Raw genomic sequence first — 18,349 nt, 5'->3', positions numbered from 1 at the left:
TTTTTGTCTCATCGGACCAGAAAACACTCCTCCAAAAGGCTGGTGATCACCTGAAAACTTTAGTCTGGCGTTTTTATGCCAGTCTCAGAGTAAGGGCTTCTTCTTCGCATGGCAGCATTTCAGGCCATAGCGATACAGGACTCTCTTAGTAGTGTATGTACATATTTGGTACCTGATGCTTCTAACTCCTTCATTAGTTCCTTTGCTGTTGTCTTGTCAGAACAAAGTTTGTTCATCCCTGGGAGTTAACTTTCCTGAACGATGCAGTATCTGCGTGGTCCCAAGATTATTTGTACAGATACTCGAGGTACCTTTTTGGAAATTTGGAAATTTCTCATAATGAGTAACCGATGATTTTTTTTCCTGAGGTCTTGAGTTGATTGGATTTTTTTCATGGTATCAAGGGCAAAAAGGCACTGGCTCTAAAGGTAGGCCCTTTTACAGCCACAGGTGTACTCTGTAAACTTTTGGCCTCAACTCTGTAGTAAATTTTCTGATTTTGACTTTATGCTGCTGAACATCATCTTGTATGGTCTTTGACTCATACACACTAAATCCTGGGTAATGTATTGTGAACTGTTCTCCCCCCAGTAATGTGTGAGCAGAGACAAAACTGCACAATTGTGTCAGTCATTACTACAGGCTACTCTGTCTCTGGAACCGGATAGCAAAACTTACTAATAGTTTCTGGATGTCATTAATGTGTAGACCCCACTGCTAATTGTGCTAGTTTGCTAACAATAAATGTAGTAAAAGAGAGAGGAACCCAAAGATTGCCCAATAAATCTCTTTCACCACTACTTTCCTTTGGGAGGGCTTGTGGCATATAACATCCAAGAACCGGCTGACTATTTCCCTGACCTTTATGGAACATCTTCAAAGAGGGCAGTGCTTGGTAAAACCACCTGACTTCAGGTAATTAAGGTAAAGGGCATAAGACTCAAAGGCATTCTAAGACACTCATCAATGTAGTGGAAAATGTGAGAAGTAATGACATTTTAAAAAGTCTTTTTTGGAGAACTCTTCTTTAAGTGCCTCCCATACTTTTTGGATGGAACCAGTCAGAACATTTATTTTCTATTTTGGAATTTAAATAAAGAAAAAGTGAAGGAATACAAGTTAATAAACAATATTTATATCTCAATCAGAAAGGGAAATGCAGACTTTTAAACTGATATCATTACTGTTTGTTTTGCACTTTTTTTTGCACAATTATTATCTTAAGAAATTTAATGCACCAGATACCCCGCTGCTATAAAATAATTTGCTTTGAATTCTACATAATGCAATCCTTTGTCCTCAACTGTATGATACATAGTGCAGGATCTGATCAGTAATTTTGATTTGTCTGGAAGAAATCTATTTGCCAATGTTTATAAAAATGAATAAAGGTGAGTGTTGTTGCTGAGAGGAAGCAACAACTCGCATTCAGTGACACTGTTAGTCAAATAAAAATATATTAGTCGAACATTTGTGTCAAGAATTTTTTTCAACTAAGGGTAAAAAATAAGTATATAATTTATACAGATTTAAGGCCATAAAAGGAATGTATATGTTTATGGACTAGTGTAATCAGCCACAAAAATAACATGAGAAATAGTAATATAAGACATAAGAAATGATTCCATACTAATGTATAGCATTCCATAAAGTGAGGGAAAAACCCACCTGGCAAGCATTGTAGAGCAGCTGATGCTCAAATTTCTTGATGCCCAAGATCTGCTGGAACATCTCATAGAGCTGTTCCTTACTGAGGATGAGCTCGGACACCGCGCTGAAGGGCATGCGTCCTTGCGACCGCCGCTGGTCTTCCTCGCCCTTGAAAATGATGTCGTACTTGGTGATCCAGGAGCTCAGCACGGTTTCTTTGCTCAGGCCATCAATCTCGGGCAGGCTACGCACACGGCGCTCAATGTTCTTCTTGAAGACCTCACGGAAATCACTGGCTGAGCAGCCTCCACTCTGTACCATCCGTGTCACACGCTCACTCTTCAGAAAACCCTGGATGGAAGGAATTGAGGGGTTCAGTTAGTTTATGTGTAAAAACATTATTTTCATGAGAGTCATGGTTGTGATGAAGGGCATGCGTCAATGTCTCATCTCTAAAATCTTCAAAACATCTTTTTTTTTTAAACTATAAAAGATTGAAAAACAAAGGGACTGCTTGAGTGAAAGGAAATGTGCCACTAACCCTGACATGTTATAATTTCAGTATAATTGTACTGTTATTTATTGTTTCTTTTACTATTAGTGCCATTTTTGATCTACGAAACACAATGAAACATAAAAGGAGCAGCAGATGGGGATGATTCTCATCTTCTTCCAGCAGGTAATGGGGTGGAACAAATTCAATTTAACTGCATTGCCTCTAAAATGACAGAAATATGTTCATACTAAACCCTCAAGGATTTCAACACATGAGGAGAAACTGGTGTGCAACATGAAGAAATGTGGCAGCTCACACAAGGAGCAAATGCACTCAGGCTCCATTAACATGAATCATTTGCAAAATCCAAATCAGAACTGGAGAATAAATCAAATGTAAAATTTTTATACAAGCAAGATAAATTGGAAAGTGCATAATGTTCAAAAACATTAAAAACATGTGCCATTCAGAAACAAAACTAGCAAGACACAGATATGATTCAGAGCTTGACAAACCTCCTCCTGTGTTATTTTTTTTCATATGTATTTTCTTCAGTGTCCCACACATGCAGTATGATAGAGTGATTGTAATTATTATCCTGCAGGGAGAATTAATCACTTCCTCCCTCATTGTTGACAGGTCTCGGCTAATTAGAAACAAGCAGCAATAAGGGACAAGAACAAGACTTCACATTCCTCATTTACCATGAGGTGTACTCGAAAGGTCCAACTCTGTAGCTCAGCTCAGTTCCATGTATTCTCTAGCTATGCAAGTTACTTAAGAGCTACACTACTATACTGGCTCTGTCATTTCTAAGATTGGGACAAAAATATTAGGAAATCCTAATAATATTTCTTACTTAGGGCCATATTCAGAGTTGCGTTACACACGAGCAGTAAGGATTTAATACCGCCTGTGTGCACATCAGTATTCAAACCTCACATGCTTATGCGCTGATCAGAAGTTCTGCAAGTTAAGCACAATGTGCCTCATTTATCAATGTTTTTGTGAAGTTGTGTGTAAATGTTTGTGTAAACCAAACCAAATAAAAAAATTTTCACCAGATTTGCAAAACTTTCAGAAACGCTGTTTTTCATGCTGTTTGATGAATGCCATTTAGCTGATTTGCATTTGATGACACCCACAAACCTCTATAGAAGTTCACAAAACTGAAAAAACAAATAAACAGCAAAATAAAACTTTCTCAGAGGTAGAAGTGCAAGTTATTTGGACTCCTGTATGCCAATAAAATATATTATTTAACAGCGTGTATGTGTGTATATACGTGTATATATATATATATATATATATATATATATATATATATATATATATATATATATATATATATATAAGCAAAGTACTTCCATTTTCAGGGGCTCAAAGGTATTTGGACAATTGACTGACAAGAAGTTAATTGACCAGGTGCTGTCCATTCCCTCATTACTCCAAGACAAATGAAGCAAATTAAAGGTCTGGAGTTGATATCAGGTATTGAGTTGGCATTTGGCAGCTGTTCGACTGGAGCTACCAATATGAAGTCCAAGGAGATCTCAATGCAAGTGAAGGAGGCCATCATTAGGCTGAAAAAACAACATAAATCTATAAGAGAGATAGCAAAGACCTTAGGTGTGGCCAAATCAACAGTTGGGGACATTCTTAAAAAGAAAGAAAGCACTGGTAATAAAGGCAAAATCACAAAAACTCTGTCACTGTCCAAATACTTCTGACCTGACTGTGTGTGTGTATATATATATATATATATATATATATATATATATATATATATATATATATATATATATATAGGCACATGAAGGTGCTGGCCCATATGTGCATGATTTTATGCATTGCACTACTTGCTTGCTGATAGCTGCAGTTCTTCCATAGCTAGTTTAGGAGGAATCTAGCGGAACGTAAGCTTCAGTCACATCAATGGCAGAAAATTCTCTGAGTAAATAGAAGGGTCTGCACTTAATCATTAAATACTCTAAATTAGCAGAGCAATGACTTTCAGTTATAGTAGACTCTGTTCACCATGATTTGTTAACATAAATGCAGACCTCCTCCTTTGCTCTTACCAGAGTCCACTGCCGTTCTGTCTGGCCTGAAGACACTTCAACCCTCTAGCTCAGTAGCTCTGCTAGGAATGTTGTTGTTAAGCCACGTTTCTGTAAAAATCATGATGTTGTATTCCATAATCTGTTTATGCAATGTTATCCAAAGCCACAGTTAGTCCATTTTGTTCACCAGGGACTGTACATTTGCAAGAAAGATGCTTGGGAGTGATGGTCGATGTAGGTTTAGCTTTAGCCTAGCTCTAATGCTGCCTCGCTTACTCCAACTTTCTTTAGAGTCTCGGCGCAGACACTGGGCTCTCTCTGCCAGAAGAGCTGGATCAGCAGTCCACGGCGTCCTGGCGATTTCCAGAGGGAGCTGAAAGTGTTTGGTATGCTGTCTGTGCAGCTGTAACTAATGTCTAGCAGTGCCTATCGGCTATATGAAATATACACAAGGTTATATAAAATTTTAGTGTCTCCGCAACTCTCAGGCGGAATGTGCCAGTGCGCCCTCCCCCATGGTGTGATGGAGAAGCAGGAAGGTGTGTCAGTTTCATAGAAAGCCTGATGATGGCAAACTAGGGAGTATACTGCACACTGCAACTTGAGTCATACCAGATCAGTTACTTATCATTCTCTTGGTGCTGGCTCTAATAAAGTGTTGCACAGCATTAAAAGAACATGCAGTGGAAAATGGAACAGACTTACACACCACCTGAGCCACTGCAGCATGTCATCCTTTTATACATCGACATTCTTAATTGAATGACTGGTCTTATTTGTCTTAATATTTAGATTTATGTTTGCTTGCTTTCTTTATTTTTTCATGTTATTTATTTATATATTTACTCGTAATATTTATTAAGAAATACATAAGTTACATAAGCATATAAAATACATAAACTATTTAAACTTGACAGTGTAATCTGCATATAAAAGTGCAGTAACTCATCTCAAATTAAACTTTTTGAAGCCGATCAAACAAGGTTTACAATGTAAGGTTTGCATAAATGTACACACTCGGAAGCACAAGTGGGATACAGATGTTTTCTCCAAATTACAGGACATATCCTGCTGCATAATATGAAATGCCGGGTGTTTTTTGCTACCTCTAGTTTAAAATCTGAGGCAGCTGTAATATTCCACAATGCAGAAAAAGGGTCACCATGTCAAAACTATCAGACAGACACAGAAACAGGGCATATTGCAGCTCTACAGGGACCACTGACCCCCTACAAAACCAGAGTTTCATTTCCTGCACAGCCATCTGCGAGTCCAGGAGGGCAAACTGGTGCTGCTCTCACTGGGTGGAAGGATGGCTTAGTCCCTTTCTCCCTGACGACTGGGAGCGCTGATAATGGTCGTCTTTGTGCTTGCAATGGTGCATGATCATTTGTCATATGACGCTGAATAAAATGCAGTGGCTACACATGCTGTGCAGAAGCACATGTTATCTCTTACACCTTCTCAGGCTGGGAGCTTTTGTGCAATAATATACACAAGTGTTTAAACACCATATACATAATTGTTGGAGCTGCTTTACTGACACTACAGTAACCTCACAATAATTAAAAGAAGATTAGTTTATAAATAAGAACTGAATTAGGCGATCCAAATTGGACTGCTTAGTTGGTGGAGTAATCTTCACTTTGTTTCAACATTAAACTAAAAAACATGTATAAGTACTATGTAAATTATGATGTTTATCCATAATGTTATCACTTCACTACAGCTTAAAGTTTGTAAAACAGTGAAGTTATTTAAGCCATCTTTGAACAGAATTTGCATTTATAAAAAATCTATTTAAGCACAATTGTTCATGTCTAATTATGTATCTATGTGCATCTATTGTATATAAGTTACATTAATGCCATTATATGCCTGCAGAGATACTTACAGCCTGCAAAGTGCGGAGCTAGAGAGCAAACCAGACATGATCACTCTTGCACATGCATGTCACACAATTCAGAAGAATGAGTACTATTTTTCATGACTGGATGATCATATGCATGGATAATTATATGCCTGGTTATTTTTAGTGATATGGCCTTTGTGATTCAAAACAGCAGCACACTTTAATACATGTCCACATTATGCTATACAGAAAGCCCTACATATAAATATATAAGAAAAAAGGCCATACTTCAGCCAGAACCATCATGGCTTTTGTAGCAGATCCTCTGTTGCAGCTTGTTGCAATTTCTAAACATTATCTATAGCTACAGGGCTGGAGACATTCTGTCAGAAAGGGAAGAGTTTTCAAATTTTTCATCAATTTTTCATTTTATTAAGCCTCTCTTGTCTAATTAGCATCTAAATATTTTCAAATCAAATTCCAAATAGATATCTCACATCCATTCAGCACCCACTGAGCTAGTCTGAAACAAAACAAAACAACCACTTATTTATAGCCATAAACTATTCATTAATAGTTAAGTATTAAAAGGTAACTGTTGTCACTATTCTGCCATGTTAGTTGCTTATCTGGACCTGTATGTAACTGGACCTTTACAAACTTTAGTCGAAAACCGCTAATTCAGAGAAACACTGCATGGACAGTGGTATCTCAGTCACCCTGGGGTACTCATCAGAAGGTTTGAAATTTGAAATCCCAGCACTGCCAAACTGCCTCGGCTGGACCTTTAAACCCTGCTGCTTGAGAGGAGCTGAATTACTGCTGCTCTGACTTCAGATCCTTCCAAACTATGGTATAAAAAGAAACTAATTTCATTGTGCTGTACATGTGTACAATCAAGCCTGTTTTTTTTCTTCTCCTCCATATTCATCACACACTGAAGCATCTCTGTGGGAGCCCCAAAAGTGCATCATTCTTTGGTTTATACTTGACCTACAAATTTGAATTTCATCCATGTCTGTGGAAAAACAAACAAACAATAAAAAGAATGTTCTGGCAGAATGCTCAAGGGGATCGTTTTAAAATACTCACACCACTGCTTTCAAGGATTCCCTGTGAGTGCACACCTTTCACTAAGAAGCGCCCAGCAGATGAATATATGGTAATTATATAAGGTAAAACACATGCATCCTACACATGAGACACACAGTTTTTTAAGGGGACAGTTACCTTAAGAGCATGATATTTAAAAGTAAACAATCTCTACTTATCATGGTGGTTTAACTGCTTCAGTATTCTATGTATAGCATATCTATAGAAAGGCAATTGCACTACATTAGTAATCGTTCTCTCATTTTAAAAAGCTGATACTTCATAACAATATACCATATACCTGTCACTAGTATAGACACTGTAGCTTGGCATTTAATGTCTTCATTTTGTGCCAGTACAAATGTCAGACATTATTACTAATGAATTGGCCACCATGCGAGTTCCTCTCACCCCGCTGTTTGGCTTAATTGGGGGATTAAAATCTTAATCAATTATTTACAAGCAACAGTGTGCATAGCAGCTTGTATTCCTCGGTTAAGAGTCTAATAAGATAGAGTGCTGCTCAGAGCATTTGATTGTGCAATGAAAGCTAATATCAACACAATGCACTCTGGAGAGCAGAATTAAAAACCACTTGGCAGTCATGACTGAAAAGTCAAAGTGTCAGGCAGAAAGTGTCAGGGAGAAAGCAGGCTCTTATACAGAACTGTGTGTGTTGAAGCAGGTGATCACATACTGTTTATGACTTCTTTTGAGATAAGGTATATACAGAAAATGAGAAGGAAAAAGAAGTTATTATTAATATATATATATATATATATATATATATATATATTATTACTAATAAGGTACTAATTAATAATTACTATTGAGGAAAGGTTTTTGCTTCATTTAATTACAATTGCGTCAATAAAATCATGTTGCTTTCTGCACTGTTGCTTTGGCTGCTTCGATGGGCTACTACAGCAGAAGACCTCATCTGTTTCCACTCCTGTCAGCCAAGAACAGGAATCTGAGGCAATAGTAGGCACAGGATCACAAAAACTGGACAGGTGAAGACTGGAAAAAAGACCAGACAATGGTTTTCCAATCTTTAACCATCTTCAACTTTCCAACCTTCCAGTTCTGGTAAACCTGTGCCCACTGTAGCCTCGGCTTCCTGCTCTTGGCTGATGTGGTATTCTGCTGCTGTGGTCCGCGGTCTGCTTCATCCACTAGTGGTGTTTTAAGTGTTTTGTGTTTCGAGATGCTTTTCTGCTCACCGCAGTTGTAAAGATTGTCTATTTGTCTCTAATTTCAAGATTTCACTCCCCAGCCAATGCAGTGTGTTATATATAATCTGCCTATATTCCACAACAGAAGTACACAGAAATTTTCTTTTCATCTCTTCTGACAGATCGAATCACGGCTCCATAGGTCTCAGAATTTAGCCTAGGTTTTTTTACGAACAGCTCAAAAATTCAGTTTTAGCACAATGTAGTTTGCAAGGCACATGAAGCAGCTGCTGTAGAAAACCTAGAGCATGCTACCTTTATGGTGATCTTATATTCCACTTTCCTAACCATTAATTGAGCCATTTCCTCTTCTGTTTTATAAATCCTGCAGAAGGCAATTTGACACGCTGATTTTAATAAAACTGACACACTGATTTTCCCTTTTTAAAAAATCACTGCTCTCGTTCTAGCCCTTACCTTGAATATTTGACATGGCAAAATAAATCTGATTCTGTTCACCTCAGTCTGGACTGAAAGAACTTGCCCCCTACGAATATCCTTTTACTGTGAGCACTGTGGCAAACCTCTCATCTTCTCAGACTTTCACACACTGACAAGCTGAACAGCAGCATCTATTCAAAAATCACTCAATACAAGTGGAACTAATGACGAACCACAAGGTCAGTGCTCTGCAGAAAAATAACTGGAAAAGATAGGATACATTGAATAGAGTTGCACAGACTCATGACAGCAGCTTTGGATATGTTGAAAATGAAACTTGTCAGAGGAGAAGCTTGGTCCATTTTCCTCACTGTCCAATCCTCAAGGCTGGTTTTCAATCATTGGGCTACATTCATGGTGAACACCCATGAAGGGTAAAAAAGACCAAGAGAAAGAAACGGATTAATGTTTGTTAGATGACTTTGTTTTGCTGTATCAGGATGTGACAAACCAAAATCATCTAACAAAATTAATTCAAATGGGACCGTTCAGGCAGCAAATATGAAAATACCCCTCTGAGAGAGGAGAGAGAAGGAATAATGCAACCGGCTACTGAGAACAGACCAGGGTTGCACAGGTAGTCTCGCAAGCTAAGTCTGGTATATTCTGTTAATAAGCTTGGCCAATAACCGCCTGGTTTCACAGAAAGATGCCATTTTACTGACATGGTAGATGACCTATAGCCTGTGAGGAAACATGAAAGTAACTATATATTGCTCAAAAAAGCTCAGTTTGTCAGTGTGTTCAAAAGTTTGTCATCCTGTTGGAAACAGGTGTACGGAAGTGTGTATAGGTGGAAGTGTGGAGAGCCAATCAGACTGCAGCCTTCAAAATCCTAAAGCTTGTGACCAGACAAATGTAGAGAAGATATCATGTGCTCTGTAGCCTGTGTGTAGAGAGGCTGAAGCTGACACTACAGCACAGGATACCCGTACTGAAAAGTATGGAGACACCAAAGTACTGAACATTTTTTTCAGTACCAGTACTAATTAACCTGCATCTAAAGTCTCCTAGTGGAGCTATATTTTTCATAATTTCCAAGAATACAGACAGTGTAATATTTCACAAACAAAAAACTAAAACCAGGCAAGTGTGGTGCTTTTGCTGTTGTTCTGGTGTGGTGGAAATCCAACTAAAAAAAAAAAACTACATGTAGAAGCAGCAGCCAACATGCATCACAGGAAGTGAACTTCTATTTTTACTCAACAGGCAGTAAAAAAAAATCTGAATCATGTGCCTAATACATTGCTTACATCCCATATATGTTTTCATTTCTAGTTATTGTTATTATTCATTGTTAACTATCTGCCATGATCACTTTTGCAGGATACTTTATTTCCTACCATGATGTTGTTTTAAGACCTGTAGCGCAGTAAATAATGTGGCCTGAGAAACAGCATTTTCTTTTAAAATCATATGTGCCATCCCTAATGTGAAAAAATGTCTTTTTTAACATAAAACTCTATTTGTCTTTGACAAATAATTGTCTGTTTGGGGTATTAATACGAGGTTGCACACATGTAAAACGCATTAGTCTTCCATCAACATTTCAGAGCAAAAGGTTCTTCAATATGGGTTGCAAATCTAAGCTGCTGTATACTCAGACCATAAAGATGATGAGGTTTACATCTGGAGACATTTGTTTTAGCTCTGCGCATCACTGCCTCTCTCAATTTCTCTCAAGCCCAAAGGCATAAATCAATGCTCTCTGAAATGGCAGGTGCAAAAAAAAAAAAAAAAAAAGATCATTATTTGACCTGCACAAATAAGGTAATGTGTATAAATATTACATAAGCTGCTAAAATACCATTAACTACAATAAAGACCATAATAAAAAATGTATAGTCTGGAAAGGTTAGAAAATTTCCAGAAAGATGACGAACATGCTGCTCATTGTGCTCAAAACATTTCATTTGTTATTCATTTACAGTGGATATAGAAAGTCTACACATCCCTGTTAAAATGGCAGGTTTTCATGATGTAAAAAAATGAAACCAAGATAAATTACGTCAGACCATTTTCCACCCTCAATGTGAAATTACAATGTATAAAAATTAAGTAGAAAACAATCAGAAACATTTTAGAGAAAAATAGGAAAAATAAAAAAACCTACAATAACCTGGTTGCATAAGTGTACGCACCTCTAAACTAATACTTTGGTGAAGCACCTTCTGGTTTTATTACACCACTCAGTCTTTTTGGGTAAGAGTCTATCAGTGTGACACATCTTGGCAATATTTTTCCACTCTTTCTTGCAAAAAGATCCATCAAATAGTGAGGGCATCTCCTGTCCACAGCTCGCTTCAGGTCACACCACAGAGTTTTAGTTGGATTCAGGTCTGGGTTCTGGCTAGGCCGTTCAAAACCACTGATCTTCTTTTGGTTAAGTCATTCCTTTGTTGATTTGGATGTATGCTTTGGGTCATTGTTGTGCTTTTCATCTTCAGCTTACTAGCAGACACCTGAAGGTTTTGCGCTAAAAATCTGCTGGTATTTGGAGCTATTCATGATTCCCTCCATCTTGATAAAAGCCCCAGTTCTGGCTGAAGAAAAGCAGCCCTAAAGCATGATGCTGCCATCACCATGCTTCACTGTGGGTATGGTGTTCTTTTGGTGATGTGCATTTTTTTGCACCAAACATACCTTTTGGAATTATGGAATTATTATATCTTTTGGAATCGGTCTCATCAGAACATAACACATTTTGCCACATAGTTTGGGGTGATCTATTTTTTTTTTTGTGACAAAGGGCTTCTGTCTAGCCACCCTACCCCATAGCCCAGATATGTGAAGAACACAAGAGACTGTTGTCACATGCAGAGAGTAATCAGTACTTGTCAGATATTCCTGCAGCTCCTTTAATGTTGCCGTAGGTCTATTGGTAGCCTCCCTGGTAAGCTTTTGTCTTGTCCTTTTATCAATTTTGGAGGGACGTCCTGTTCTTGATGTTGTTTAGTGTGGTGCTGCATTTTCTCCACTTGTTGATGATGGCCTTTATGGTGTTCCATAAAGAAACAGCTGATCTTTATTTGGGGTTAATCAGAATAATTTCATTGATGACGGCTGTATAATTACTTTTGAACATGCGATTGAATGTGATTGGTTCATTCTGAACACAGCCACATCCCCAATTATAAAGTGTACACTTATGCAACCAGGTTATTGTAAGTTTTTTTACTTCTTGTAATGTTTTTCACTTCGTTTTTACAGGTTGTAATTTCAAATTGAGGGTGGAAAAAATTCTGACATGATTTATCTTGGTTTCATTTTATATATCACAAAAAACTGCCATTTTAACAGGAGTGTGTAGATGTTTTATAGCCACTGTACATATTGGTCAACATATCAGCCCTAGTGTTGTAATAAAGTTGCCTTACACAAAAACCCCAACTTAGAAATGCCAATGCTTTAGTCGACAATGAACGCACACTCCTCACTAGTCACTAGTAACTTTCAACAAATCTACTTGTCTCACACAATACTGGGCCACAACTTTGGCTAAACTCATTTTTATAAATGCCATTGAAAAAACTTGCCACCTCAACCCGCAGGAGCTGTTGGTCAGCCCTATGTGGGCTTGATTGGCTAGTTTTCCCCACACACAATAATTCAGTGCTGGGGGTTAATTTGACTAGGGGCTAATTTGAGTCAATGCATTATTACTGAAAAGCCAGAAATGGCAAAAAGGCACAAGGAGGAACAAAAGGTAAAATTTTTCCTCCACAGAAAAGTAATTTTCTTTTCAAGAGGTGACGTTTGGCTTTGAATTGTTTTGTTCCTTTTCATTTCAAATGGCACATGGGTAATTAAAGTGTTTTTCCCTACATGTTGATTTTTTAGTAATTGTGCTTATGGCAGTGAACAACTTTCCCCAAGGCCCAGGTCGCTCTAGTCCATATAACCACAGAGGAACAATCCACAAGCAGTCTTGCTGTATGTCACGATAACACACTTTATGGAGGCAAAAACTGTGATAACAGACTGTGACAACACTGGCATGTTAAATACTTGGGAAAGGCTGAAAATGGCAGCTCCTTCATCTACACACAATAGCTCTGTAATCAGCGATGACGATTTGACAGACCTTACAAAAATACTCAAAAAGAGATACTTCTGAAACACATAATTGCTGCACTTTTTATGCACATGTAAAGTTTCAATCAGACAGTTCACAAAACCCAAGTGTAAATGCACCCAAGTTCACCCAAATCACATCACAGACTATGAGGTGCAAGATACAGATGTATACGATATATGCATATACAGTATGCTACACAAACAAATACAATTATCACCAAGCTACATCAGGCAACTGTAATCTTTCCAAATACACCTTAAGCACACATGGCCCATTTTTATGCACTCTATATGGTAATCATGAAAGGTATGCATAGCTGCCGTTCACCAGAAACAAACTGATTATTAGAAACATGGGCAAATTGACCTGTGGATTGCAGTAATGTTAGCTAGATTGCTAGATTTTTTTTTAACTGCGAAGCTTAGCATGTTTTTTAGGAATTAAATTTAGGAATATCAGGCAAAATCACAAATATTTCACAAATACCAGACAAAATCACAACTGGACATGAGGAACACAGGTTTGCATATTACAGTTAGATTTCAATTCAGCTAACAAGATACACATTTGACTTTAAGTGTGAATGCATGTGGCATTTTATCAGAATTCAATCCAATTAAAAGAAACCATCAGAAGAGGGGCATTGTGTGCATTCTGACCCTATTTAAATTTCATTACCAGAGTACTTGGCTTTGTTTCACAGTTAGGCATCAGTACACTAAGAGATACTATTAAGAATTTCTTAGAAGTAAACAACCAAACTGCAACCTCCACTCTGTCCTGTTGGATTTTGCAAGAGCCTTCGAATTTCTGCTATGTCCCTGAAAACCAAATAAAACATCACTGCAGAACGGAGGATTTCTGCAAGGCCATATCCTCCAGCTTTCATTCACAAAACACAATGTCCTAATTGACGAATACACCAGTGGCAAAGGTAGCTTCTAGTTGACTAATACTGCTGAATGTTGTGTCTAGGTTGCACACTGTCCAATTTAAAGTAATACTAAGAAAATCAACTGTCACAATCCTGATCTTAAGCCAACATCCAATATTTTAACCTCAGACACATGAGTGGATAAGAATAAAACTCATGATTCCTAAAGGTTGTAGCCAAACTCAAAAGATCACAGCTCCATTCTTAGCTCTTGAATCCAATAGGTTGCTTGGTAACCTGGCTTGTCCTCATAAGTGTTCTGGTGTTTTATGTGTGTGTGTGTGTGTGTGTGTATGAGAGAGAGAGAGAGAGAGTGAGAGAGAGAGGGAGAGATGCAGAGAAAAGGAGAGGAAAAAAAGATAGAGAAACAGGAGGGTGAGATTTGCTCAAATGGATGTGGCTGTGCATTAATTTTGTATTAAGAAAAAGCTGCCTACTGGTTGGACCTTACTGAGAATACCCTTTACGCTTTGGTCAAAATACTTTAGAACTCTGTCCTAAAGGGTAACAGCATGCAAACACTAAACACTAGTCCATACTCAGATGAATGTTTAATCCACTAGATGAAAAGACCCAAGCCCTATCAATATGTGATCTGCAGAAGATTTACATCTGATGTACTTTTCTTTAGTGTGGATAGTAAATCTCAGCTGCTGGATACTCACGCCTTAAGGATCATAGGGTTCGCACCTACAGGCATTTTTTTCAGCTCTGCACAGCACTGCCTGATTCCTCTCAAGGCTTAAATCTATGCTCTCTGAAATAGCACACAGCATCTCCACATCTAATTATAAAATAATCTAATCTAGCACAGACACTCTTGCATTTATGTGAATGCTTTATATACAGTCCCCTCTGAAAGTATTGTGTTCTGTTGTTTTTGCTATACAACGAACATTTGGGTTTGAGATTGAAGATGAAAATGAGATGATAGATGAAAATTTCAGCTTTCATTTCACTGATATTTACATCTACATACATTACATTACATCTACGGAACACTCAATTTTTGGTTGAGCAAAAGTATTGGAACAGATAGTCTTAAAGTAAATAACACTTAATATTTGGTTGCATATCCCTTACTTCCAAGTTCGCGACCCACTGACATCAACAAACTGTTGCGTACTTCTTTTGTGAAGCTTTTCCAGACTTGTACCGCAGTTTCTTTCAGTTGTTGTTTGTTCTCCCTTCAGTCTCCTCTTCAGGAGGTGAAATGCAAGCTCACTTGGGTCAAGGTCTGGTGATTGACTTGGCCAGTCTAAAACCTTCCACTTTTTTTCCCCTGATAAAATCCTCTGTTGTGTTGGCAATGTGTTTAGGTCATTGTCTTGCTGCATTATGAAGTTCCTCCCAATTACACTGGCTGAATTTCTCTGTAAATTGTCAGACAGGACATTTCTGTAGTCTTCTGAATTCATTCTGCTGCTACTATCATGAGTTACATCATCAATAAATATTAGTGAGCCTGTTCCAGAAGCAGCCATGCAAGCCCAAGCCATGACACTACCTCCACCGTGCTTGACTGATGAGCTCATATGTTTTGGATCATGAACTGATCCTTTCTTTCTATACACTCTGGCAATTCCATCACTTTGCTGGGGGTTAATCTTGGTTCCAGAACTTTTGTGGCTCATCTCTGTATCTTTGTGAATTCCAGTCTGGTCTTCTGATTCTTACTGCTGATGATTGGTTTGCATCTTGTGGTATGGCCTCTATATTTTTGCTCTCATAGTCTTCTTCAAATGGTGGATTGTGATATCTTCACCCCTGCCCTGTGGAAATTGTTGGTGATGTCACTGACTGTTGTTTTTGGGTTTTTCTTCACAGCTCTCACAATGTTTCTGGCATCAACTGCCGACCTGTTCAATGTACTTCAGACATCCCCTAATCTTTGTGTTGCACTTCCAGGTTAAGGATTTATAAATGCCTACTTATGAAAAATTTATGATGATCATGTTATAAATCAAGTCACTGCTATAAGATGTAGTTGGAGAGAAAAAGGCTTGTAGACAAGGCTTTTACGATGCAAACCTGATACTACAAAGAGTTAGTTCAAGGCACAACACTACACGTAGAAATGACTAATTTGGTGACACCCTACTTTTTTTTAAGATTTGTGGATAAATTGCTTCAATAACGTATTTTTAGCAATATAAATGTGAAATGTTGCTGCCCAGTGAAAAACACCAGCAATCCCAAAGATCACAAAGAGTCTTTTTCATAGGGAGCATAGGGATATAAAAATAGGGATATAAAAAGTTTTGCAGTTTTCTGTGATGTAAAAAATAAATAAATAAAACCAAGAAAAATGTAAAATCTTCCACCTTTAATGTGTTATAGCAACCAACAAAATACAAGTGGAAAACAAATAAAAACACAGAAGAAAATAGAAAATAGAAGAAAAAAAAACTTAGAATAAACTGGTTGCACAAGTGTGCACATAACCCATTATAAAAGGGTGTGCACAGCTGTGGCATACAATGGGTTATGTGTGCTTAGAATTAACCAATCACATTCAAACTCATGATCAAAAATATGTATCATATATCTGTCATCAATAAAGTGTTCTAATTACCCTCAAGTGGTCCCCAAAGAGCTTATAAAGCATGTACAGGATCTCATTGTCAAAAGGTATTGATCAAGAGTGGGGTAAAAAAGAATGGCTCACTGTAAAGGCCATCAACAAGTGGAGAAAATCGGGCACCACAGTGAGATCACCAAGAACAGGACATCCTTCCAAAATTTACAAAATTGTCTTATCACCCAAAGAACACCATACCCGTGATGAAGCATGGTGGTGGCACCATCATTCTATGGGGCTGCTTCTCTTCTGTCGGGACTGGGGCTCTGGTCAAGACAGAGAGAATCATATATAGCTCCAAATACCTATCTATTTTGGCACAAAACCTGCAGGCCTCTGTCAGACAGCTGAAAATGAAGAATATTTTCACTTTCCAACCCAAAGCACAAATCCAAGTCAACAAAGGAATGGAAGGAGCATAGAGGAGTGGAATAAAATTGCCAAATCAAGATATGAAAAAGTCCCTTTTTTCGATTTGTTTTTCACTTGAATTTTGTTGGTTGCCATATCTATATCTATATATATATATATATATATATATATATATATATATATTTGGTTACAATCATCAAAGGCATTTTTTGGAGGAAAAAAGGAGCAGCATTTGATGAAAAGAACATCTTGCCAAGCATGGGGGTGAGTCTATTATGCTTTGGAGTTGTGTGGCAGCCAGTGGCACAGGAAACACTGCATGGATAGATGGAAGAATGGATCCCAGCAAATTCTGGAAGTAAATGTGACACAATCAGTCAAGAAGCTAAAGCTGACAAGAGAAGACCTTCTACAAAAAGACAACACATACTTCAAAATTCACTATGAATTACTTCATTCAACACAAGCTGAAGCTTTTGGAATGGCCCTTACAGTTCCTTGACTTAAACATCATTCAACATGCTGTTCATGCAAGATGGCCAAAGAATATATCAGAAATAAAAGCATTCTGAAAGGAAGAGTGGTTGTAAATTCATTAAAGAAGACTAGAATACCTCCGAGCTGGCTACAAAAAGCATCTACAAGCTGTGATATCTGCCAAAGGGGGTGTTACTAAATACAGACATAGTAGGATATCCAAACTTTTGCACACGTCACAATTACTATTTTATTTATTTAAATTTTTTTTTTTTTAGATTCATCTAAAAGTTACCGTGCATTAATATTTGCATTGTTACTTTTTAAAAATATTTTGCTGCAGAGGTTGTTTAGTCCTTTGACTTCAAAAATAAAATAAAAAAAATTTAATTTGGCCACGGGTGCCCGAATATTTACATACAACTGCATAGTTTTAGTTGTATAGTGGAAGACCAGAAAATAGGCACGCCCAAGGCACACTAATGTGCGTGGGTAGTGAAGGCTTGCCTGTCTGGTTACCTTACATGTACCACCTACCTAAACATTATTGCAGACCAAGTACACCCCTTCATGGCAACAGTATTCCCTAATGGCAGTGGTCTCTTTCAGCAGGATAATGCGCCCGGCCTCACTGCAAAAATGTTCAGGAATGGTTTGAGGAATATGACAAAGAGTACAAGGTGTTGACTTGGCCTCCAAATTGCCCACATCTCAATCCAATCAAGCATCTGTGGGATGTGCTGGAAAAACAAGTCTGATCCATAGAGGCCCCACCTCGCACTTACAGGACTTAAAGGATCTGCTGCTAACGTCTTGGTGCCAGATACAACAGCACACCTTGAGAGGTCCTGTGGCGTCCATGCCTTGACGGGTCAGAGCTGTTTTGGCAGCACAAGGGAGACTTACACGGTATTAGACAGGTGGTTTATGTTTATATATATATAAACTTACGGTGTAATTTTTACACATTCTCCCTCTACGTGGTCTACAGTTGACTAGTGTGCAACTAGTGTGGTTGAGTAGGTTTTCTTGTTCCTCATTGTTCATTGTTAAATCTGATAGGTTAGCTGAATTTCCA

The 18,349-nt window shown here is 37.9% G+C and overlaps 1 protein-coding gene across 5 annotated transcripts in view; it reads right to left on the bottom strand.

The window, feature by feature from the left end:
- Positions 1 to 18,349, bottom strand: part of cadps2 (Ca++-dependent secretion activator 2) — a 130,289-nt gene that overhangs the window by 82,099 nt on the left and 29,841 nt on the right. For all 5 annotated transcript variants that reach the window (XM_034307324.2, XM_034307325.2, XM_026919048.3 and 2 more), the window contains exon 3: positions 1,669 to 2,001. In XM_034307324.2, the coding sequence (XP_034163215.2) occupies positions 1,669 to 2,001 (333 nt within the window). The remainder of the gene's footprint in view (positions 1 to 1,668; positions 2,002 to 18,349) is intronic.

The sequence above is a fragment of the Pangasianodon hypophthalmus genome, chromosome 9 (assembly GCF_027358585.1).
Source record: "Pangasianodon hypophthalmus isolate fPanHyp1 chromosome 9, fPanHyp1.pri, whole genome shotgun sequence".
Classification (NCBI taxonomy): Eukaryota; Metazoa; Chordata; class Actinopteri; order Siluriformes; family Pangasiidae; genus Pangasianodon; species Pangasianodon hypophthalmus.
The sequence above is the reverse complement of the archived record's forward strand: the minus strand, read 5'-3'. Positions and strand labels throughout refer to the sequence as shown.